The following is a 23,858-nucleotide window of genomic DNA, read 5'->3' on the forward strand; positions in this document are numbered from 1 at the left end:
CTAGGAAGCAAACAGGGTTGCTGGAGGGGAAGTGAAGGCGGGATAGGGTATTTGAGTGATGGGCATTAAGGAGGGCATTTGATGGAATGAGCACTGGGTATTATAACTGATGAATCACTAAATTCTACCCCTGAAACGAATAATATAGAAAATGTTAACTACTTTCAATTTAAATAGAGAATTAAAAAATAATAATTTTTTAAAAGGATTTAAAAAAACTGTAAAAAGAAAATTGAAGCCCTGTGTAATATATGTGTGATAAAGGCCTGTGGTGGCCAGTGTAGTGGCGTGTGCTGGGGGCTGACCTGCCCTCCAGCAATGGATTAGAGGTTAGAGTTGGGGACTGACAGTGAGAGAACCAATGGCCTCAAGGCCTAGAGACTTCACATGTCAGGAGGAGTTATCAGCAAGTGCAAATTTGTCCCTGTGTGCAAAGTTTCAGTGGGGGCTATGGAATGACAGTCAATAAAGCCCTTTAGCTCATGGGTGCTCCCTCAAGGACCAGACCCCATGCTTGATCTAGCAGCTGTGCTTTTTTATCTTCCCGCCCACTTACCTTTTTCCCATTGCTGATGTCCTAGAAGTTCTCTCACTCTGGAGGATTGCAATGGTACCTTAATTTTCCCTCCACTCTGGGACATTTTCCTCTACAGCTTGCCCTGTTTCCCAGATTGACCTTAAAAGAACACCAATCAAGTCAGTGCATGGAGACCTGCCTGAGCCCTAGCTGTTACTCAAGGTCACCTCTAATTGGGTCCTAAATGGCCCGAACCCCGTGATGCAGGCAGATCAGTCTGCTCACCATTTGCTGAATCCCTTGTTCTTCCCTGTTTCCGTGCTTGTGCTTGTGCATTTATTTCTGCCTGCATTGCCTTTATTTTTCAAAATTCTGCCTATCTTCCAAGGTCTGGATTGAGTGGTACTTGTTTCATGAAATATAACTGGATTATATTTCCCTTTCGGGTCTCGATTTAGAATAACTTACCTTCTACTGCCTCCTAGATGTGTTGTGTCTCCTCTCTTGGATTATAATCTCTTAGGAAATAGTAACCATGTCTATGTCATATCTATCCCAACCCTACCTCAGCATCTAGCATGGAGTCTTCCACATGTTTATTCACCAAATGTTAAAGGAATGAATGAATGAATGAATGAATGATTACATTAAAAAGTGTGAGAATACTTTGTTGGTTGCCTTTAGAAATATAAAAACTCCAAGGAGGGAAAACATTCTACAAAAGAGTTTATAACCTTTGTAGAGAGGCAGAAGCTACACACCCAAAACAACCTGGGGATGGGTTTCACAGGGGCAGAATCCTGCAGCACAAATCAGGCTCCCAGGTGCTGAGGAGGAATTAGACGTGTTGCAAGAGTAAAACTAGAATAAGCCTCTGTCTCCGACTCTAGGGGCAGGAAACCATCCACATCTCAAGTGGGCTTTCTGTTCTCCGTGTCCCCACTGCATCTTCAGTGCAACAATGGAGAGATGTGACAGCTGATATTTGTGTGCACACATGTGCGTGTATGTGTGTGTTATGTGTGCTGATTACAAAATAATTGCATTGACATTTGAGTGTCTGTGCATGAAATGCCGTTTGGCATGTCTTCCGTCTCAGAGACCCGTCTTTGTTTGTAGATCCAGCCCTGGTTCTAGGGCTCAGTTCCCCTGACCTGTGGATACTTTCCAGAGCACTCTTCTTGTTCTTTTAATAATCTATATGCACTTTTTGTGTTATACCTTTAGTAATATTATGCTCTATGTGGGGTAGATTGCTTCTATAAGAAAGGGGAAATTCTCTTAAAACAGTTTTTTTTTTTTTTGGTTTGCTGGTTTGGTTTGGTTTTTGATCCTTTGAACATAAAGGGTTTTGTGAGGGTCTTGTTGCTTCGTGTTTCTTGTCCTTTGGTCCTTCTCCTCCTATTCCTCCTGTCTTTGTGTGGTTCCAGGCTCTCTGGAATAAAACATCACATTTAGACTACCTCCCGTGCCTCCTTATTACTCTTTCAGTTTCTGATCATTCCTGCAAGACCAAATCATTTTTGGCATATATCCACCTCATTACCCTCTTCCCCTGGCCCTACTTAAAAACCTACACGGGGTGCCTGCGTGGCTCAGTTGTTTAAGCATCTGCCTTCAGCTCAAGTCATGATCCCTGGGTCCTGGGATCGAGTCCCATGTCATGCTCCCTGCTCAGGGAGCAGCACCTTCCTACCACTCCCCTCTCCACCACTCATGCTCTTTCTCTCTCTCTCTCAAATAAATAAATAAAATCTTTAAAAAGCCAAAAACCTACAGAGGCTCCTTGTTGATTATAGTATGAGGTCCAATCTGTAAATTGATCTAGGCTACATCTCCGCTCCTGCCTGCCTTCCTGCACTGGAGCCCACGGTGTCCTCACAGACACCTCATTTGTGGAGCCCCTCAAATCCCGTCTACCCGTAAAATCACAGCTGCAGACTGCCTCTCATCACCATAGATTCTGGGTTATAAGGCATAATTCATGTTACACACATCTGTGCCAAAACAGGATAGTGTGATAGGGAGAGTTAGTGTCAAAAAAAAAAAGGGGGGGGGCACCAGGTAAAGCAGTGGTGCTAAATCAAGTGGAAAGCTTCTGCCTTTGGCTTAGTGGAAGCGATAGCTGGAATGAGCAGTTCTGCTCCCCAACTGAACAGAAAGAGGGAATGGCTGAATCTACCATCAAAATGTATCCAGGGGAATTTATTTGAACCAAAAATTTGTTTAATTAAAGTTTATTAAAACCAAAGAGTGAAATTAAAGACAGCAATGCCTTATTTGACAGTTCATGGAGGGATTTGCCCCACTCATAATGGGAACCTTCTAGAGTTAAGAGTTAGATTGGCTATCTTTAAGAAATTTAGATTTAACTCTTCCTTCTTTCACAATTTTTAGGAAACTCCTGTTGCATATTATTCTGCATTGGATTGCTATGATTTTTCCAGAGAAGTCAAGGTTCTGGTATATAGTATTTAATAGTTAATGTTATTTTAATTTTTCTCATTATTTTCCCGAGTTTGACTTAGCTGAAGAAGAGATGGAACCATTTTTCCCTTTACAGATTCCACTTTGAAACTGATTAACTTCTTAGAGGGCCTTTGAGCTCCAATTTCTTTTCAAAAAATTACAAATCTAATAGATCTTCTCTTTCAGCAGGCAGAAAGCAGGTAATACAGCTGCCAATCTATAGACCTAGTTCTAGAACACTGCCAAGAGTAGCCTGGGCAGCCAGTCCCTTGTCCAGACCAGATGAAGCCAGTAGAAGACCCAACAACACTGCAATAAGGAGTTGGAGCAGGTGGCACTGCCTGTATCCATGTAATTCATACCCATCTAATCAGCCACTTCTATGTGAAAAATCAGAGGGTGAGTTAGACCATTGAGGAAAGGATGGAAAATGTTCTGGCTCATGCCTGAAGCCCATCATGGAAGAACATCACCATCAGAATGAACGTTACTGGTCCTAGAAACCCATGATTTTCCCAATGGGCCAGAGCTCTTTCTGATTGTCTAGACAAGTTGGGATATTCCTGATCATTACAGTTGCCAATGCCATGACGTCAGGGGCTGAATTAAATGCTCCTTCTGTGTTCATTACCTGTCCAAAATCTTTGGTGCAATGAAAATGCCTGCAAGCCTTTAGAATCTTACCTTTGGATTTATGAAAGGATGTGAATTATGGGTTTCATGATTTGGGAACAGCACTCTCTGATTGGAACCCTATAGGAGATTCCTTATAGAATTCCACGGGAGGAAAGCTTGCCTCAGGCCCTGGGTGCTGATTCCCTTCCAGCTGCATATCACCCTGACAGCTAATGAGATGTCAAGTATGGTTACCTTTCTGTGAGTAAAATGAGTGAAACAGATCCCAGGAACATTTCTTTAACTGTGGGGGGTGGATTAAGAGAAGACCTATGACATTTCAAGCTATACTTAAGGCATGTTAAAAAACTTCCCATGTTTCTCCTTCATGAAATATAGCAGGGAACTTAAGAGGTATGAAGGATTTCTCGCCAGAATATTCTTTGAGCTAAAAATAATATGTAGATTAAAGTGAAAAATGTAGACTAAAATGTAGATTAATGTGAAAAAACAATGTCACAATAAATAATAGTTGTAGGTAGAGCAAGCCATAAAAACACATTGTGAACACATTTTTAAACAGTGATTATGAGAAGCTGACAATACCATTTTCTAGATGAAAGAGGAAATGACCAAAATATTTAAAATTGCGAAGAGTTGAATTTTGAGTTTATATTTGCTTTCTAATTGTTTATGGTATAAATGGACATATTTATTGCTCAGTTTTTTTGGTAAAACCATCCTTGACTCTGGGATGTGACTCAATTTTTTTCCTTTTAAAATGCATTCTCTAATTTTTCTTGAGGAATTATTTTAAAAGCTTAACTCCTTGAAACCTATATGTAATTCAACTGGATTTCGTAAAACAAAAACAAAAACAAAAAACTCATGAGGATTCTTTTCCAACGCTAAACATTTTGCTACTTGTAAATAAACAATATTATAGTTAGCTTCTCTTAATGTGTATTCTGTACAGAATTATCCTTGATGTTGATTAATAAGTTAATAAGTTAGAAATAAGTGATGCAAGAAATCACTACCTACAATTAACAGGAGTTCAGGAATGTAGAAAATAATGTCTCCTTGATAACCTGTTTGCAGTTTCAGTTACTGATGACTTCTAGGTAGCATAATTTTTCAAGTTAGAAATGGACTCTGTTATTTCACTGCTGTTCTGGTACATTATCACAAGCACATGTTTTCACTCAGCTTCTCAGATTAGTAAAATTAACCTGCATAATTGTTTTTTAAAAATGCATTCGATTTTGATGTTGGTTTTTCTCTTACCCTTCTGTTATCCTTGAGAAAACCCCTGGCAATCTCCAATTGGTGTGAGCCAAAGTCATTCTTCATCGTAAACACAACTCCTGTTTGAGGGAAGCATCCCCGGCAGTGGGGGTTATTTTAATGGACATGCTGTATTACTTTAATCTAACCCTTTTACCATCTGTTCTTCCCGTAACAGTGAATGAAAAAAAAAAAAAAAAAAAAGAACATATTTTATGTTTCAGGGTTACATTAGTAAAAAGTAAGATAAAAGTGATTTAAAAGCATGCATATGTTCTTAGTCCAATGCAGTCCGCATCTGTGATGTTTTTTCTCATGGTTCAGACACAAATCAAGACGAAAGCTGCTCATGCCTGATAGAGTGAAAGTTTTTCATGGAAAACAGGACTTTGCCGTAAGAGGGTCTCTCTCTATGTTTTACAGCTAAAAATGATAAAAACTTCAATGAGCTGCCAGAATAAAAATAGATAACTGTAACTTCTTTTGTTGGAACATCTGGCGTTTGTCTTGAGCTGGGTGGTTGCTGCCACCTCCAGAGGAGTGCGGAGCACCTGTCTAGAACATTCTGTTGAGGCAGGAATGAACCTCATGATTGCTAAAGGCAGACTATCTGTGAGTGCAGTCGTGGTGGAAGAATGTTTCTGGGATGGGGGAACATCACCCAAGCGCGTGGGGAGATAGTTTACTGTAGCGGAGGGCTTGAGAAAGCCTTTGTGAAAACACGCTTGGGGACCTGGCATCCATTACTGCTTAGAGAGTAGGACGCTGTTGTCCTTGGTATCTAAGTACACACGTCTAGGTGAGTCTGGGGAACCGGAAGGAGCAAGGGCTCTGGAATTGGGATCTCTCCTCTGAAACTTCAGTCATGGGACCTCGGGGTAATTTGTTTGTTTGTTTGTTGAGCTTCACTTGCTGCATCTGTAAAGGGATTAATAATACTTTTTAAAAGTTTAATTTAATTTTTAAAAAAGATTTTATTTATTTATTTGACAGAGAAGCAACGAGAGAGGGAGCACAAGCAGGGGGAGTGGGGAGAGGGAGAAGCAGGCTCCCACCTGAGCAGGGAGCCCGAGGCGGGGCTTGATTCCAGGACCCTGGGATCATGACCTGAGCTGAAGGCAGAAGCTTAACGACTGAGCCACCCAGGTGCCCCCAATAATACTTTAAAGATGCTGACACTTAATAAGATGGTGTCTGTGGGCTCTCAGCATAGTGCTTGGCGCTGAGCAAGTCTTTGGTGATGGTAGCTATTGTGGTTGTTCTGGGTGTTAGTTAGCATATGCCAATCATATAGTCCATTGCCTCTTAATCAGTCATAAAGTCCTGTTTACCTTCCCAAGCAACTACACTGTTTATAGAGAGGGAAAAATGGCTCCGTTCTTTGAACTCCTAAACTATATGGGTTTTCTCTCTATTCAGGCCAATGCCATTTTCTAGCTTGTATTATTAAAGTTATGCTCTGTGCACTGTTTATGTTCTGTTCACTGGTGGGAAGGTGAAGCTGTGTTTCTCAGATCACCAGGTATACTGCTCTGCAAATAGTAGCCACTCAATAAACACTAAACCCAATCACAGGATGAATTATTACAAAAAGTTCCCATTGGATGCATGTTAGGCCCCTGCCGATGGTTGAGACCTGTAACCAGATGAGGCAGCAGTGCCTCCTGGAAGGGATGATGCTTTTGTGAACTGAATCCCGAAGGGAAGCTGGGGGATGTGGATGTTGCTGACATCTATTTCTGGCAGTCATCCAAGCTCTTTGCCTGCCAGCTTTAGCCCACCTTTCGTGGGTGGCATTGGGTTTCATATTTCGTGAGAACAAGGGCATCTTTCACCTGACTTATTTGTTAATTTGCCAACATGAATGCCTGTTTTGAAAATTAAATTTTAAATAAGAAATAGGGATGAATTAGGGTGCAGAATATTCAGGATGACAACATATTTTCTACGGAAGAGAAACAGAGGTTTCAGCAAAATAAACCAAAAATTAATCTTCAGTGAACTTTCTTTGATGGATGTAACCTAATTAAAATAGGGAATTAAATCGTTCAGTTTCTTAGCATTAAATACAGGAGAAAGCACCCTTACCTTTTCAAAGAATAGCAGATGTTCTATAGATCCTAAAATATTATTTTGTTTTCCTAGTATGGATGTCAACAGTTGCTGGAAGAATCATCTAGAGGGCTTACATGTATTCTAGTCTATCATGATTCCCATTCTCTCTCCACCCTCAAAACACACCTTTGAGGCTTTTAAAAAAAATTATTATATTTAGTTAGCCAGCATATATAGTACATCACTAGTTTTTTAAAAAGATATTTTATTTATGTATTTGACAGACAGAGATCACAAGTAGGCAGAGAGGCAGGCAGAGGGAGAGGGGGAAGCAGGCTCCCTGCTGAGCAGAGTCCAATGTGGGGCTCCATCCCAGGACCCTGAGACCATGACCTAAGCCGAAAGCAGAGGCTTTAACCCACTGAGCCACCCAGGCGCCCCACATCACTAGTTTTTGATGTAATGTTCAATGATTCATTAGTCCCGTATAACACCCAGTGCTCATCGATTAAAGCTTAAGCATTAAGAACCAGTGGTATCGAAGTGCATTTCAGCTTTGAAAATCAGAGTATTTGGAAGAAAAGGCCCTAGTATTCAGATGATTGGCCAGTGGCCTGATTTCTTTTTACAGTCAGAAGGCTAATTTCTTTATCCTTTAATATGTATGTTTTATCTCTTTCATACCTGTAGGGCGGCACTGAAAAATAGGACCTCTAGATAATACAGTCTGGGGAAAAATAGTTTTTACAAGATGGTGATATGAAGCATTCCTGCTTACCCAAGTGAAAGTTACTAATTAAGGGCATTTACTTCATACATACGTATCTGTAACATGTTTGCATTTTTTCAGAGTGCTTTGCTGTATATTACTTATTGGTCCTTGTTGCAATTCCACACTGTTGATAGTCTGTTCCCGTTCTGCAGATGGGAAAATCAAGACCCAAGGAAAGTGGTCTTTTGTACCAGTCACAAAGTAGTGCAGAGGTTAGTTACTACTGCATAATCGCATGAGAGTAAACCAGGGTCCTCCCATATTTGAGTCCAATGTTGTTTCTACTGGAATCCCTAATGGATAAATTAAAATTACATTTTTATGTACAAAATATTAATAATAAGAAATAAAAACAAAGATATTTATATAACTAAGTTACAGTATTTTTAAAAAAGATTTTATTTATTTATTTGACAGACAGAGATCATAAGTAAGCAGAGAGGCAGGCAGAGAGAGAGGAGGAAGCAGGCTTCCCGCTGAGCAGAGAGCCCAAGGCGGGGCTGGATCCCAAGACCCTGGAACCATGACCTGAGCCGAAGGCAGAGGCTTTAACCCACTGAGCCACCCAGGCACCCCATAAGTTACAGTATTTTGGGGTCAAGTTCCCATTTCTTCAGAAAAATATTTTCATTTAATGGCTTTGTCTCTATTCTACAAATAAGGTATCAATGTACTCAATGTATTTTGATTTTAAAATATTTTGAAATGTTTTCATACATAAAGGAAGGAAGCAAGAATAGGAAATAATTCCTGTATACTACACCTAGGTTCACCAGGACTTAACATTTTGCTCTATTTGCTTTATTTTCATCGTCTCTATTCCTCGCCATCTTCCGCATTATTTTTTTCTAAATCATCTCGTAATAGGTTCCATATATGATGTCTCTTTACATAAGCCTTAATACTGCAATGTGTATTGCTAGATCTAATGATTCTTTAGAATAAGGAGCTTGCAGGGTTTAAAAACAAATTTAAGATTTATTTATTTATTTTAGACAAGGAGAGTGAGTGGAGGAGAGGGGCAGACGAGAGGGAGAGAGAATTGTCACGCAGATTCCCCACTGAGTGAGGAGACCCACTCAGTACCAGGACCCTGAGATCATGACCTAGGCCACGATCAAGAGTCGGTCGCTCAACTGCCTGAGGTACCCAGGTGACGACATGGAAATTTGCAGTTTTTCTTAAGAATTGCCAAGTTAGGGGCACCTGGGCACCTTTTTCTTCCTTCATTTTTATTATTTAAGTGTCTAAAGCTGTGTATCCTATAAATCCAGACATGTAATATTTTCATTATCTTTTTCCCAGAAAATCTATAGTTTATGTTTGCATTTACTTATCTTCCCCAAGAATTATTTAATAGTTTGGGGGGTTTATTTTCAGTGAAAGAGTCTTATAAAAATTGTTTTTAATTTCTGTTTTTTATTCATTGTTGTCAGAGTATCAGTTATAATATTTATACTTTGTGAAGTTACCTGAGACTCTCTTTGTGACCTATTTGATTAATTTTGATGATTAGTCATGTACACTAAGGTTCATCCTTTATTATCAATATGCAAAGTTTGATTGATAGCCCTAAAATTTAATTGTTTTTTTTTAAAGTCTTCTGTGTTTTTTTTTTTAATTGACCTTACTTATTTTATACTGAGAGTGGTTTCTTAGTCTCCTATTTCTCCTTGCATCTTCTCTAGTTTTTTCTATGCGTAGGTGGTATTGATGTGTTATGAGTCATAGACAGAAAGACATAAAAAAAGAGTGGTTTTAAGCAGGAGAGTGGCATGATTGGATAAGAGTGTCAGAAAGATCTGTGAGGTGGCTAGGTTCTGGGAATACCTAGTGTTATGGCAGCCAGGGGTTCCTGGGATTCATTTATTTTTCCTTTGACAGAAAGTTGAGTGGTGGTTTCCAGGGGCTTGAGGGAGGGGAGAATGGGGGTAATTGTTTGATGGGTATAAAGTTTTAGTTTTGCAGGACACAGAGTTCTGGAGATGGGTGGTGCTGATGGTTGCACAGGAATGTGAATGTGTTAACTGCCACTGAAATGTGTGCTTAAAAATGGGTAAGACTAAAAAAAATTTTTTTTTTTGGTAAGATTAAAAATTTTATGTGCATTTTACCACAGTTAAAATTTTAAAAAGAAAGAGCACAGTAACAAAGAGGACCAGAGGGGCCTCTGGGAGGATCAGTCTGTTAAGCGTCCAACTCTTGGCTTTGGCGCAGGTCACGAGCTCAGGGTCGTGGGATCCAGCCCTGAGCTCAGCTCTGAGTCTGCTTGAGACTCTCTCTTTCCCTTGGCCCCTCCTCCTTGCGCTTTCTTTCTCTCTCTCTCTCTCAAATAAATAAATAAATCTTAGGGGAGAAAAGAGAACTAGGATGTGGAAAAAAAGGTACTGTTCTAGACATTTGTATATAGGTTTTTGTGTGAATATAATTTTCCTTTATCTGAAAAACGTCCAGGATTGCTTATGGTAGTTTTATGTTTAGTTTTAGTTTTTGTTTGTTTGTTTGTTTGTTTTTAGAAACTACCAGACTATTTTCCAGGGCAGATGTACAATTTAACATTCCCATCAACAATGTACGGATGATCCAATTTTCCTACATTTTTGTCAGCATATGTTGTCACCATTTTTTTTAATTTAAATTTTTTATTTTTTTAACTTTTTAAAAAAGATTTTGCTTATATATTTGAGAGAGAGAATGAGAGAGAGAATATGAGAAGGGGGAGTGTCAGAAGGAGAAGAAGATTCCCTGCCAAGCAGGGAGCCTGATGCGGGACTCGATCCTAGGACTCCAGGATCATGACCTGAGCTGAAGGCAGTCGCTTAACCAACTGAGCCACCAAGGAGCCCAGTTGTTGTCACTATTTTTAATTTTAGCCAGTCTAATAGGTATATAGTGATATTTCTTTGTGGTTTTAATTTGCATCTCCCTAATTGCTAATGATATTGAACATCTTTTCATGTGATTGTCATCTTATTATCTACTTGGTGAAATGGCTCTTCAGGTCTTTTGCCCCCTTTTTTTATTATTGAGTTTTGAGAGTTCTTTATATTCTAGATTCTAGTCCTTTTGTTGGGTATGTGGTTTTGAAATGTTTCCTCCTAGTCTGCAGCTTTTCTTTTCATCCTCTTAACAAAATCTTTTACAAAGTGTAAGTTTTCAATTTTGATCAAGTCCAATTTACCAAAAAGTTTTTTAATACACATGTTTTGTTATCAAATCTAAAAAATCTTTACCTAGTCCCAGATTTTAAAGATTTTCTTCTGTTTGTTATTTTCTAAAAGTTTTACAATTTTATATTTCTATTTTTAAATTTTTTATTATATTTATATTTTATATTTAAGTCTGTGATCCACTGAGTTAATTTTTATATAAGGTATGAGACCTGGGTTGAGGTTCATTTTATTTTTGCCTGTGGATGTCCAATTATTTCAGCAATCATTTGTTGAGAATCTGTCTTTCCTCTGTTGAATTGTTTTTGCACCTTTGTAAAAAATTGGTTGGGCGTATTTGTATGGTTTCCTTTATGGGTTCTGTATTCTGTTTTATTGATCTGTACATGTATTTCTCCATCAGTACCACACAGTTATGATGGTAAGTCTTGAAGCTGATTTTCTCTTTCACTATATTCTTCTTTTTCAAATTGTTCTGACAGTTCTAGTTCCTTTGCCTTCTACATAAACACTATGTATGTATTGAGCCTTTTCTATCTTCTTTCAACTACTTTGACCTTTTAATTTTCTCTATCCAATTTTTGTATCCTTACATGTTTTCCAACTTATCTTCAATTTCCCTCATTAAATGTCCATTCAAATCTATACTTTTCTTCATAACTTGCAACTTATTCTTCACTTATTCAATTTCTGTGTGTTTGGTCAGTTTTCATTGTCTTTTTTCCTCTTTTGTTATTGTTGTTGTTGTTGTTAGGTGGGGTTTTGGGGTCCATTGCTTAGTTTTAACACTTCTGGTTCTGAGCATGTGTGCCCAAGTACATTGCGTGTGCTTGTTAAAGGTTCTTATTTTAGGTTGGTGTGTTGTCTTACAACTTTCCTTTGTGACATAGTTGGTTATTTGATGAGAATTTTTATCAGCTGAGCTGATCGTGTTTCCATTTCATGTTTTGTTTTCCTACAGAAGTTTTATAGAGAGTTTAATATTTCCCCCTACTCCTTAGCATTTCATGGGTTGAGTCAACTATTTAAAGAGCACCCTATCTTATCAATATTGTGAAATAAGTTGTGTAAATGGATGACGACAGTGGTAGAGAGGAAAGAAGGGATTCACCGGTCTTTTTTTTTCTTTTCTTTTCTATTTTCTGGATCCCTAGTTTCCCCCTTTCCTCCTTTCCTTTCATTGCTATCTCCTTTCGGACACAACGCATTCTCAATTTACTTTTTTCTCTTATGAAAGCGATACTTGTCTCAGGCTGCTGCCCTAGATTTTGTTTGATTTTGAGCCCTTTCCCTGTGGCCAGTATGGTGAACTACCAGATACTGACTTCTGTTCTTATTTTAGCACTTACTTGTGATGTATTTTTTCTTTCTGTGGACAATTTTGTGTTTCGCCTTTGTCCTAAACTCACTCTCTCTCTCTCTTTCTCTCAAACTTCTCTCTTTCTCTATTCTCTGGTTGACATCTCACTCTCGGAGTTTCTTATACCTGCCCTTATCCTGCTCTCTGGACCCACAGGTTCATAGTGTTTGCTGTTTGACTTTTTATTTTTATTTTTTATAAATTGAGATTTAGCATACTCTGCCTCTCAGTAATGCCGATAGCATGGGTCATGGGTGATTCCATTTGTACTCTTTGTTCTAGGGGTAGTATTTGTGAAGAGGTACACATTCAAATGGCTGCCATTATCCTGTCAGAAGCCTCTAGAATATAATAATTTATTGACCAAAAGGCATCATGTAGTCCCTATAAAACTTGTGCTTTAAGGGGACACTTGGGGGAACATTTACATAATAGTAAAATAAAACTTACATAACAACTTTCTTTTTATAACCATGACAATAAAAATTCCTGGACTTGGATTATAGTTCTAAATAATTTATCTCCTTTAAATCAGTAAAATATAAGGACAGGCACAGGAATCCTATGTTTTAACACTAGAAAGGATACTGAATAATGATTCTATCATGTAGAATGCTAAAGCTGAAAGAAAAGTTAGAGAGCATCTAACCTAATCCAATATCACTTATGGGGGAGCCTAAGAAAGTTAAAGTAATTTGCCCAAGGTTACCCTGAGAGTTACTAGCAGGGGTGGACCTGGAATCCGGTTCTCTTGGTTCCCTGTACCTATTTCCTCTTCCATTAAATGGCCCCCATTCTGGTTTTGCCTTTGATAAATTAAGTATCTTCATGAACGTTTTCCTGTTGAGACAAAAGAAATTAAATTACTTGCCCAAGATTGTATATGTAGTAAGCAGCAAAGGTAGGTGTGAGGTCTTCCTCACACTTCCACTGAGTGAATGGCACATTCCGCATGTACTGGCCGCCCGCCTTTCTTTCTGCTCTCTCTCTTCCCTCTAAGACTTGACAAACACCTGAAATTTTTTCAGATCAATGTGTGGGTCTCTAGGGTTCTCAACAGAGTTTACATCCAGTGCCATTCATTTTAAAGGGGTGAATGTGGCTCAGAGGATTGATGATACATGCAGGTGCAGGTTTACAGGTCTTGAAAAACAAAGGTTTGATTCTAGTCTTTTGCTCTGTACCGATCTTCTTGGTCTAACTCAACCACCCAACTTCCGCCTGCTTCAAGGACAGTGTACTTGCTGTCATAGTTTCCTGACTATTGACAAGAGGCTTATCCATCAAATTCTTCTTTGGGTGCTCTTGAAACATGTACCTCATGTATGCCAGGGTTGCCTTGTGTTGAATTTTCTTTGTGAGTGAAGGACAGAATGTTCTTCTGTGCGGCGCCAATAGCACTTTCCCATACACACTCAGGGAAAGCTTTTTCCCCTCTCAACAAGGCTCAAAAGTCTTGACTGGAGTACTTCAGAAATAGGCCTGGTTTATACTTTTATCAAAACAAGAAGAGTCTGGGCAATTCCTAGCTTGGAAAAGCACCGATGATCTGAAATTTTCCTAGGCAGGTGCACAAATGGTGTTACCAAAGGGCAAATGTATGGCACTCTGATCCCCCCTCAATAAGGAAAGGGGTACCAACATTCCCTCAGTGAAAGTGAAGGTGGTGTCTCATAAAATGAGAGCTCAGTGTTCATAGGGAGAAAAGGCTGATGGCCTATGGAAGTGTGATGTAAAGAAATGGTACTTTGGGTGCCTTGTGGTTCTTCAGGGAAAGAAGTTGCATTTACTATTTTTTTTTTTCTTGGTGGCATATGCTGATAGTCCATATGTACCCTTGGAAAATTATTAAAGTAATAATGAGGTATGGTAACAGAAAGATCTCGAGCTTGGAATTTGTATAGAACTCCTTCCTGATCATGCTGTGTTATTAGCAGACTTCAGGGTTCCCCCAGAACCTCTGTACCACATCTCTCTGGCTCCAAGAGTCCCTAGCCAGAGCTGCCTGAATTTCTCCTGGGCCCCCCACAGCACCACACATCCATCCCTCTTTCTCCTGGGATAAGAGAAAAAATGTAATGGACTCATATTTTGGTTCTAGAGACTATATTTTGGTTCCTGCTTCTTTTCTGGAAATGTCTCTAACACTGGATCCTTTTCTCTCTCCTCTTTTCCTTGACAGTGTTTTCTCTGTAAAACATGGTTGGAGGGCAGGCTTTGAGCCGGGTGGACCGCAGGTGGCCATTCCATCTTATTAGAACACTCAGCGATTCAGTTTTCCCATCTGTAAAACAGAGCCCTGTTACTGCCCAGGAGGTTGTGAGGATTCAGTGATAGAATGTATGTACCATGATTAGCAACCGCCAGACACACTGTAAGGTCTCAATAAATGGCACCTATGATTATCAGAACAGGTAACCTCTGTATGGGACCCAGACTTGTGTTTAGCTTTGTGTCACCAAAAACTGGTAGAAACTATATTATTAATTTGAGTGCCTCATGAGGAACTTCCAACTGAGCATATCTCCTAGGGAGGTCTGCCAAACCTCTGGCATTTTCTTTCAATGCCGGATCAGTTAACTGACAGCAGATGAGCGGTATGACTCCAACGAGGCACAGTATTGCGCGGCTGTTTTATCCTGAAGAGCCCAGCATACTTGGAGTTTTACCTAGGAAAGGAAGAAATGCCTCCTAGTGGTTGGGTTCAGCCTATATGCGCCAGTCTTTTTAAGAGTTATATTGCCATGGAATTAGTTAAGCCTTCATTAGCTTTCCTAGCATGTATCCAGCATGGCCCTTGGGGAGTTCACAGGCCAGTGTGAAGAGTGAAGGTACAGCACTTTGGGCCTTATTTTTCTTTTGTTTTTAAATTAAGAAAAAAAAAATCTGAACAGCGAACTGGAATAAAACATGGAGCTTTCTTGGGCTCTCTCTCTGGCAATACCTGTGGGAAGGGATAGAGGTCTTGGGTTTGAATTTTGACTCTGCCACCTGCTCACCTGTGGCCTTGAGCAAATCATTTTCTCTCTTGGGCCTTAGTTTCTCTAGTCATGCAATGGGTCACTAATATCTTCGTTAAAGGGTTGATAGAAGAACGAGGTGAGGTCACTCACATGAAGCCCTTCTGCTCTGCCTGGTGTTTAGTTCCTCCATCCCTGTCATTACCACGTTTACCTCCTGTGTGACTAATTAAGTGATTCCCAGTGCCCAGTGTGGGGCTAGAGTTTGTAGAGTTTATTTTGGTGCTTTTAAGGTCAACATGACCTTCATGGTGTATGGCTGAATAAAAAGGCTTTCTTTCCCCCCTTTTTTTTTTTGAAATGTACTTTTTTCATTCTCTTGGTTTCAGTATTCAGGATTTCACACGGAAAGATCTGAGTCTGATCACGACAGCCAGTGGGGTGGAAGTCCCCTGACCGACACCGCCTCGCCTCAGCTCCTGGACCCCGCAGAGAGACCGGGCTCTCAGCATGACGCGTCGTGCGCCTACAGACAGTTCTCTGACCGCAGCTCTCTGTGCTACGGCTTTGCACTGGACCATTCCAGGCTGGTGGAGGAGAGGCATTTCCACACGCAGGCCTGCGAGGGAGGCCGGTGTGAGGCAGGCAGGTACTTCCTGGGCACGCCGCAGGCCGGGAGGGAGCCCTGGTGGGGCTCTCGCGCAGCCTTGCCCCTGACCAAGTCTTCCCCAGAAAGCAGAGAAGCCTATGAAAACAGCATGCCTCACATCGCTTCCATCCACAGGATCCACGGTAAGGGCAGCTGAAATGAGTCCTGAGCTGGCAGCATTGGGCCCCTGGGCAGGTTTCTGAGATTCTAGGTTTGATGCCGCAGGGACTGACCTGGTGGTTTTCTCCTTTGAATTGATAAATCAGGAACTGGCATCAGTGGGGTTTTACAAAAGGCAGCCACTCTTTTTAGGTGTACTAATCTTGCTCATGCTTGCCAGGTGCATTTATTTTTGACATGTGAGTAAAAATGATTCCCAGTGTAAACATCATAAAAACTGTAGAAATTAAGTGAAAGTCAAATATTGAGTAAGTCCGTTGAACATGGAATATGTATGCGTTTACATTTCTTGCGTATGATTTTCTTCTGTATTCTGATGCTTCAAAAGTAGACCTCTGTAGTTTTGGGGCTCATCAGCAGTGCTTCTCAGTGAGGCCACCACTGACCTCCTGGGGAGTCCAGGCTTTGCTGTACGGTCTGTCGCTCACGTCACAGGTGGTTGATCCCTCCGCTGGGCCTTAAATACTGGTAACCACCCCCTCCTGCATTATTATGAAAACCCATAATGTTTTCTGTGGGTGAAAGATGGAATGATATACCGAACCCATGGAGATTGTCACCGTGGGATTATTGTACAGTTTTACAACCACATAGAAACGGGCGCTGTGGTGGAAGCTTTGAGGGTCAATGACGTTCTTCTTTGTTCATTTCAAAGTGAACTGGTGAGGGAGAGCCCGTTCTGTCCATTCCAGACTGGAGCCCGGACAGGTCTCTGACACCTCCCTGTTTCATTGAAAGTCAGTGACATTAAGGTTGCTCAAAACAGGGTACTATTACCCTTCTTGCTGGGTCTTTAGGGAAACGTGCTGAACAATGTCGCAGTCACCCGTGGTCTCCGTCAGACGCCACCCAGGCACTGGCGTCCTTCCACGAAGGATTTTCATTTGTTTCTGCTTTTGCTTTGAGTTTCTCTAGTATGGTAGACTGGTAATGGAAACCCAGGGCAAAGGGCAATTGCTTGCCAAAGAATGGAGTGAAGCGAAAATCCTGGCTTAACCTACATGGTCTGGAAGAAAATATTAGAAATAAAATAAGAAGAAAGAGGAAAAGGAAAGCAACTAACAGTGTGATCCAGGGCTTCTCTTCTGCATTAAGCAGTTCACAGCTTTCATATGTCCCTCCCTGCTTTTCTTTTCCCTTTTTCTATTGACTTCACACTGCTTTAAGAATAATGTAGCTTATGGAATATATTTTGGATGCATTGTTCCTTTGTATTAGATCTCTCTCTGGGGTTCAGAACAGATTGCTATTAACATTTTAAATATTTATTTGTTCTTTACCTTACTTCAGAAACTAAGATACCAGAGTTACTGTATGAGTATACGTGAAACTGAGATTTTTATCTCTAGATTTGAAGAGACAATATTTATATTTTTGATTGGGACAAGATATCTATATCCATGCATGCATGTATACATATATGTACTTATGAATATATATGCATTTATCTAACCCTCGAATGGTTTTAAAACTAACATTAGAGCTTTATTGTAATTCTACTTAGGATACACTTAACGATTTTAACATTTTAGATGATTTATTTGGAATTGGGAAGGTAGTCTAGTCTCTGTCATTGTCTTCCTCAAACTCAATGGAAAGCATTTTCTAGACTTTCTAGAAAGTCTCATCAACCAAATGTTATGCATTTTCTTTTATTATTTGCAGTCAGACAGGTCCAACGATATGTATACATGGAGAAGTATAAACACTCTTATCATTTTGTTAATTGGCCTCTAGGACCCATGGGCAAGGTTTACTTTCTAAAAAACTTGTGATAAACTCCATCTGCACTTAAAAGCCACTGAAAACTATGAACGCCAGTACAATACATTGACGCTTTGTCGTGTGAGCCCACGTCTGTTTCAAATATTGATGCATATATTTAAAATGAAAGATGAAGTTTTCTTTTAATAGGAAAAAGAAACACACAGTTTTGGGGGTCAATTTTGAGACCACTTACTTTTTCCTTTTTCTAATTTCTAGGGCGAGGTCATTGGGATGAAGATAGTGTGGTCAGTTCTCCAGACCCTGGGTCTGCCAGCGAATCAGGTGACCGATACCGCACTGAGCAGTATCAAAGTAGCCCACATGAACCTAGCAAAATTGAAACTCTGATAAGAGCCACCCAGCAAATGATTAAAGAAGAAGAGAACAGATTGCAGCTAAGGAAGGCCCCCCCAGACCAACTGGCTTCCATTAATGGAGCTGGAAAAAAACACTCCCTCTGTTTTGCAAACTACCAACAGCCCCCGCCAGCGGGGGAAGTCTGCCACAGCTCGGCTCTTGCCAACACTTCACCGTGTGACCACATCCAGCAGAGAGAGGGAAAGATGCTGAGCCCTCACGAAAATGACTATGACAACAGTCCCACTGCACTGTCTCGAATAAGTAGCCCCAATTCGGATCGCATTTCAAAATCCAGTTTGATCCTAGCTAAAGACTATCTGCATTCGGACATGTCTCCACATCAGACAGCAGGAGACCATCCTGCCGTCTCTCCAAACTGCTTTGGTTCTCACCGGCAGTATTTTGATAAGCATGCTTACACATTAACTGGATATGCCCTGGAGCACTTATATGACAGTGAAACCATTAGAAACTATTCCTTGGGCTGTAATGGCTCACACTTTGATGTAACTTCCCATCTAAGGATGCAGCCAGACCCGGCACAGGGACACAAGGGAACATCTGTTATAATAACCAATGGAAGCTGATGTTTTTTTCTAAAATATTTTGTTCTTTAAGGCTCTCTGAAACATATTTATAGTTTAATGCCCCATTACCAGCATTTACTATGCCACAGATGGTTAGAGAGGATAATTTAAGTTACTGGATATTTGACATGTGTTCCTGTGAAATCAAAGAGCACTAGCATTCAGGGTTACATGCAGATAATGGAGTTAAATGAATACATAAATTGCCCCTCTAATTATATGGGAACCAGAATAGATAAATTTTGATTTGAGAAGTACTTGTGTAGATTAAATGAGCATATATACCACATTAAAGGACTGGTAGAAGACAGCATTGCACTGGGATGCTCCAGTAAACCTCACACACACAGACCACCGTCCACACACTGCTGTGTACACTTTACATGCAGAAATGTTGACTGGAGACCTCAAATACAACCCAAATGGGTAAGTTTTCTTAACCCTAGCACATTAAGCTTATTAAAGAAATTTCCATTCCTAAAATAACTGAGAGAAAGAGAGAGAGCTACATCTTGTAAACTGGTTTCTTGGTTGTGGTTTCAACCAGTCAGCCCATTTGGTTCAGGCATAAATTAGGGAAATGGTTCCGGGTATGGTACAAGAATGAGTTTCCACCTGGTATCTATTAGAAGCAATCAGGAAGTGGTGATTTTTCACCTTTTGAGTTAGACGAGGAACAGGATCACACTGACATAGCAGTAAGGGTTTTCTAAGTAAAAGGACTAAGATGTTGGGACACACATCAAAAACCTGGTGCGTCCAATTGGAAATAGTTTAGGAAAGATGGAAAGGCCAGAGACAGAGAGAAATGAAATGATATCTCAACACAAAAATTTAAGCCTCTAAATACGTAATCAATATGTTTGAGGCTATAAAACCAACCAAATAAAAGACTCAAACCAATACATCAAACAAAAAAAGGCCGATAAGTGCATAAAAGAACTAAGGAAAGCCAGTGGAGGGCTACATGGCGGCAGTGTGCACGAGAACATTTCAGAGCACAGATGTGCAAGTGCGACAACATGTGGAAAGCCTCAGGGAGAGCCCAAGATAAAAGCTTGGGCTGATGGACAGGTGGCCAAAAGGGTAAGAGTCACTTCAAATGAAGCAACACGCTAAGCGCTAAGCGCTCGTTTCCCTATTGTCTGTGAACGGTGGAAACAATGACCTTGGTGTTAAGTTCGTGCGAGACGGTAGAAAACCCAGCAGACTTGAATGCAAGATCTCTGGGTTCCAGTCCTGGCCCTGGCTGTGAGTTAGTTTGGGAATATTGATGTATCGCTCACTGTGCCTGGGCCCTACTTTCTTTGTCTGTATGGCCCTTCTGACGTGCCCTGGTTCTGTGGATCATCGGTGCGGCAGAATTAGAGTTGTTGACCCATTAGCTCTCCACTGTCCGTTGTCAAGACCATCATTCTGACTTGTCAGCACTCCTGCAGAGGTCCGGGTTCTTTGTAACTTCAGCCGGTACATGGGTTCTTTTAGGCATGTGTAATTATAGTCAACTTTCTGGTTCAGCCAGAATGTGGATGGTAAAAACTGGTGAGGGAACAGGAAAACAAGGACGATTTATTTCATGCATTAGTCTCTAGTAATCAAAGCAAAGTTAAATCACGCAAGCGATTAGAGAAGTTTCTTAGGCAGTATTTCCTAGGCGTCCCATGCCTGCAACCCTTGCCATCTGCAAGGAGGGGAATGTATTGGAAGAAATGGACTCATGATTTTGAAGACAGAACATGACACTGACCACTCAGGGATTAGTACTCTAGTTTCCTCATTTAACACAGTTATTTGGCAGTTTATAGGTAGGTGACAATCTGAATGATGATAATCTGAGAGATGAAGAGGGGGTCATTTGTATATGACAACAGAAGTGACATGAAATTACATAAGTATTTCTTGGGTATGACATAGCAACATTTGTGTCATAAAGGGAAAAAGTGTAAGTGAGAAAGTTAGTGGTTATTGTATATACTTCCAAAAAAGTTCAAAGAACAAGAAAAACTACACATTAAACTACGGAAGCAAAAAGTTTGTAGTGATTTTGAGAAGAATATTCATGAAAAACCTCTGGAATACTTAAAATAGATTTTTGATCAATTTGAAACATGAAATAAGGTTTTAGGAATGCTAAAGTTTGGGGGGAATTCTGTAGGTGGGTAAGTGGTTCAAAGGTACAGATATCGGAAGAATATGGTGTATTTTGGAAAGGAAATCTATACAGATGGGTTTTACTGATGGACATACACGCTACCAAAAATAAATAGAGTCCTCAGACTCAAGGAAAAGGAACTGATATGAAAGAAAAGAACACCATTGAAGAGACTTCAGTGAAATCCTAAAATGGCAGATAGTTAATTGGTGAAAAATAGATTATGCACTCTACCAATAGGGGATAATCAGAAGAAATAATGCTCTTTAAAATGGTATGACCAATATTTTTAAGTGAAGACAGAAATATCTATGTTACATCCTAATTAAAAATTTTGTTAGGCGACTCAGTTTTAAATACAATTTATTTAATTTACAGGTCAATAATTTTATAGTGGCAGATTTATTACATTACATATAATGCCTTCCAGGTCCACAGTATTATAAGCTTACAATTTTTGCAATGTGGCATGATTATTACAAAATGGCCCCAAAATAAGATGAGATAGTTTATGACAAAGTATCTTTTTAATATACACAATATGTTAAAATGTATTTAAAATCTACATTATCTTGTTCTGTCCAGGAACATATTTCCTCATAATGAAGATGTCAACTGTGTCTTTTTAAAATACAGGATGTAAAATGCATATGTTCCCAATAACTTACTTAGTTAAAGTTAAATTGGCCTTAGTTTTAATCCTTGAGTTCCATAACTTTGCTAAATGTTGAGAATCATGATACTCGATAGAAATAGAGAAGTATGATTCTTCTATCACACCTGGATTCATAAAAATGTGCTATATCCAATTGCTAGTGTAATAGGTAGCAATTCATTAAATGATACAAAGTTCATGCTTTCTAGTAATAGTAAGAATATCCTTATCGCCCATTTTACCTACCTGTCAGACCTAATTTAACAATTTGGATGACCAAAGAAATAAATATTTTCCCAATATTCCTTGAGAAAATTCTATTAAAACTATTGAGAATATACAGATTTGATGTATTATTTTTGGATGCATAATATTAATGTCATAAACACTACAGATGGACATTTAGGTGTTGTTCAGTTTCACAAATCTTTTGACCTACTATGCTGAATATAATGGGCTAGCTTTTCTAAACCATAATTGCCTGATCTAGGATAATATGATAGAGTGCTGATGTGACATTCAAAATGAGACAGGATGCAATAAGTAATTAACTTTCAGTGTTTATACAGAAAATCCACTCATTCTCTCTTGATTATATTTTATAGGGCTAGAATATTTCCATCGGGTACTATTCTTAATTCTCTCTACACCCTGTTGCCACATGCTGCCTTTGGGCAGAGAATCCCACTTAAAATAAGCTTTAATGGGATCTTCCAGAAAAGGATAATATGCTCCATTTTCTTTTCTTTTTTGAACGAGGGATAAGGATCTATTCAATAAAAGGTCATTTGGAAAATATGCATAGTTATCTTAAAATAAAATGAAACGCTTTTTACCATCCAAGATCTAGACCTTGGTTTAGACAAGTTTGATAGAAGACACTACAGCTAAAGAGACATTCTGAATACAGTTATGTTATTTTATAGCTCACTCTCCCGTTCAAGAGCAGGACATGACTAAGATATTCAGTGCAATTCTATTAGTACTAGTAGTGTTTGGAAGTGACAGAGTGAATGCTGATACTTGGAAAAGTGACGATTTGGTTATTTGGGGGTAACTTACCTTGCCCAGTGGACTAGCTTACACTTTAATACACTTTCTTTGCTTTAAACAAGTTTGAATGCCCAAATTTGGTTCCTCAGTTCATTCAAACCATAGAACATAGATATACATTTTACTTTCTGAATGATTTAAAGAATGTAAATCCTATGGCTCTCCAAATAAGTGATTCAATTTTCATGTAAATGTCAGTTTTTGTGAATAGGGATTTGTCTCTAAGACAGCAGAACCTACTGGTTAGTTTTTACTGGGACATGCATTGTGGATAAAAGATCATTCTAAACTTTAAATGAATGACAGGACAACTATGGGCACATGCAAAGGGTATCTTACGAAGAAAATGTTCTTGGGGGAAATGACCATGTGGCGCTCATTTCTTGTGCACAGGAGTTGTACGGGTAGTGCTTAACTCAAAATGTGATATTGTGCTCATATTAAATAGGGGTTTGTTCAGAGTTCCTTCTCTAGGACTGTATGCAGAAAGGCTACACGTGTGTGTGTGTGTGTGTGTGTGTGTGTGTGTATCTCTATACACACATATTTATGTGTATATACATGTGTGTATATACATATGTGTGTATATATATGTGTATATATATATATATACACACACACACACAGTTGTAAAGCAAGTAACAAGATTCTGTTCTGCTGTGCTCTTTAAAAACTGATGGTTCACACAAGAAATCCTAAAACTTTTGAACCAAACACTTACAATTTAATTTATTGCAAAAATTTCGCTGCATGGGACTTTGCTTTCATATACCTATATAGTGGAGAATTTGTTCTAATTTGCTGATCTGGAACACATTTAATCACAGCTGAATTTACACCAACAACCCTGGTGTGTTTACATTTCAAAAGAAATGAAATTGGCGTGGAAAAATTTTTAGAAGTACTGTAACTTTTTTCCGTTTTTTTTTTTCCAAAGGGAAATATTTCAAAAAGTAAAACTTATGAGTAGGCACTTCAAAAAAGATAAAAATATTTTATGTTTGTTTTTTGACTGACATGCTATAAAAAGGATTATATTTGTGAAAGAAGATACTGATTGCCAATATTTCAAATACCATCTTGCAATGTATAGTTTTTAGTGGTATCATAGTATAAATCTGTAATTTGAACTTTTACTTTGGAATGTAAAGTAGAAGATATTAGCTATGTCAATGATATCTTGCAAAGTGTTCCCATTTATAATTATTTATATTGTAAATAGCTTTCTGAAGTAAATTTGAAGTTAATGT

The 23,858-nt window shown here is 39.2% G+C and overlaps 1 protein-coding gene across 2 annotated transcripts in view; it reads left to right on the top strand.

Moving 5' to 3' along the window:
* Positions 1–23,526, top strand: part of SIM1 (SIM bHLH transcription factor 1) — a 72,601-nt gene extending 49,075 nt beyond the window's left edge. For both annotated transcript variants that reach the window (XM_032338964.1, XM_032338965.1), the window contains exons 11-12: positions 15,595–15,997; positions 18,018–23,526. In XM_032338964.1, the coding sequence (XP_032194855.1) occupies positions 15,595–15,997; positions 18,018–18,748 (1,134 nt within the window). In that variant the 3' untranslated portion in view covers positions 18,749–23,526. The remainder of the gene's footprint in view (positions 1–15,594; positions 15,998–18,017) is intronic.
* Positions 23,527–23,858: the final 332 nt, after the last annotated feature.

Source organism: Mustela erminea, chromosome 4 (assembly GCF_009829155.1).
Source record: "Mustela erminea isolate mMusErm1 chromosome 4, mMusErm1.Pri, whole genome shotgun sequence".
Lineage (NCBI taxonomy): Eukaryota > Metazoa > Chordata > Mammalia > Carnivora > Mustelidae > Mustela > Mustela erminea.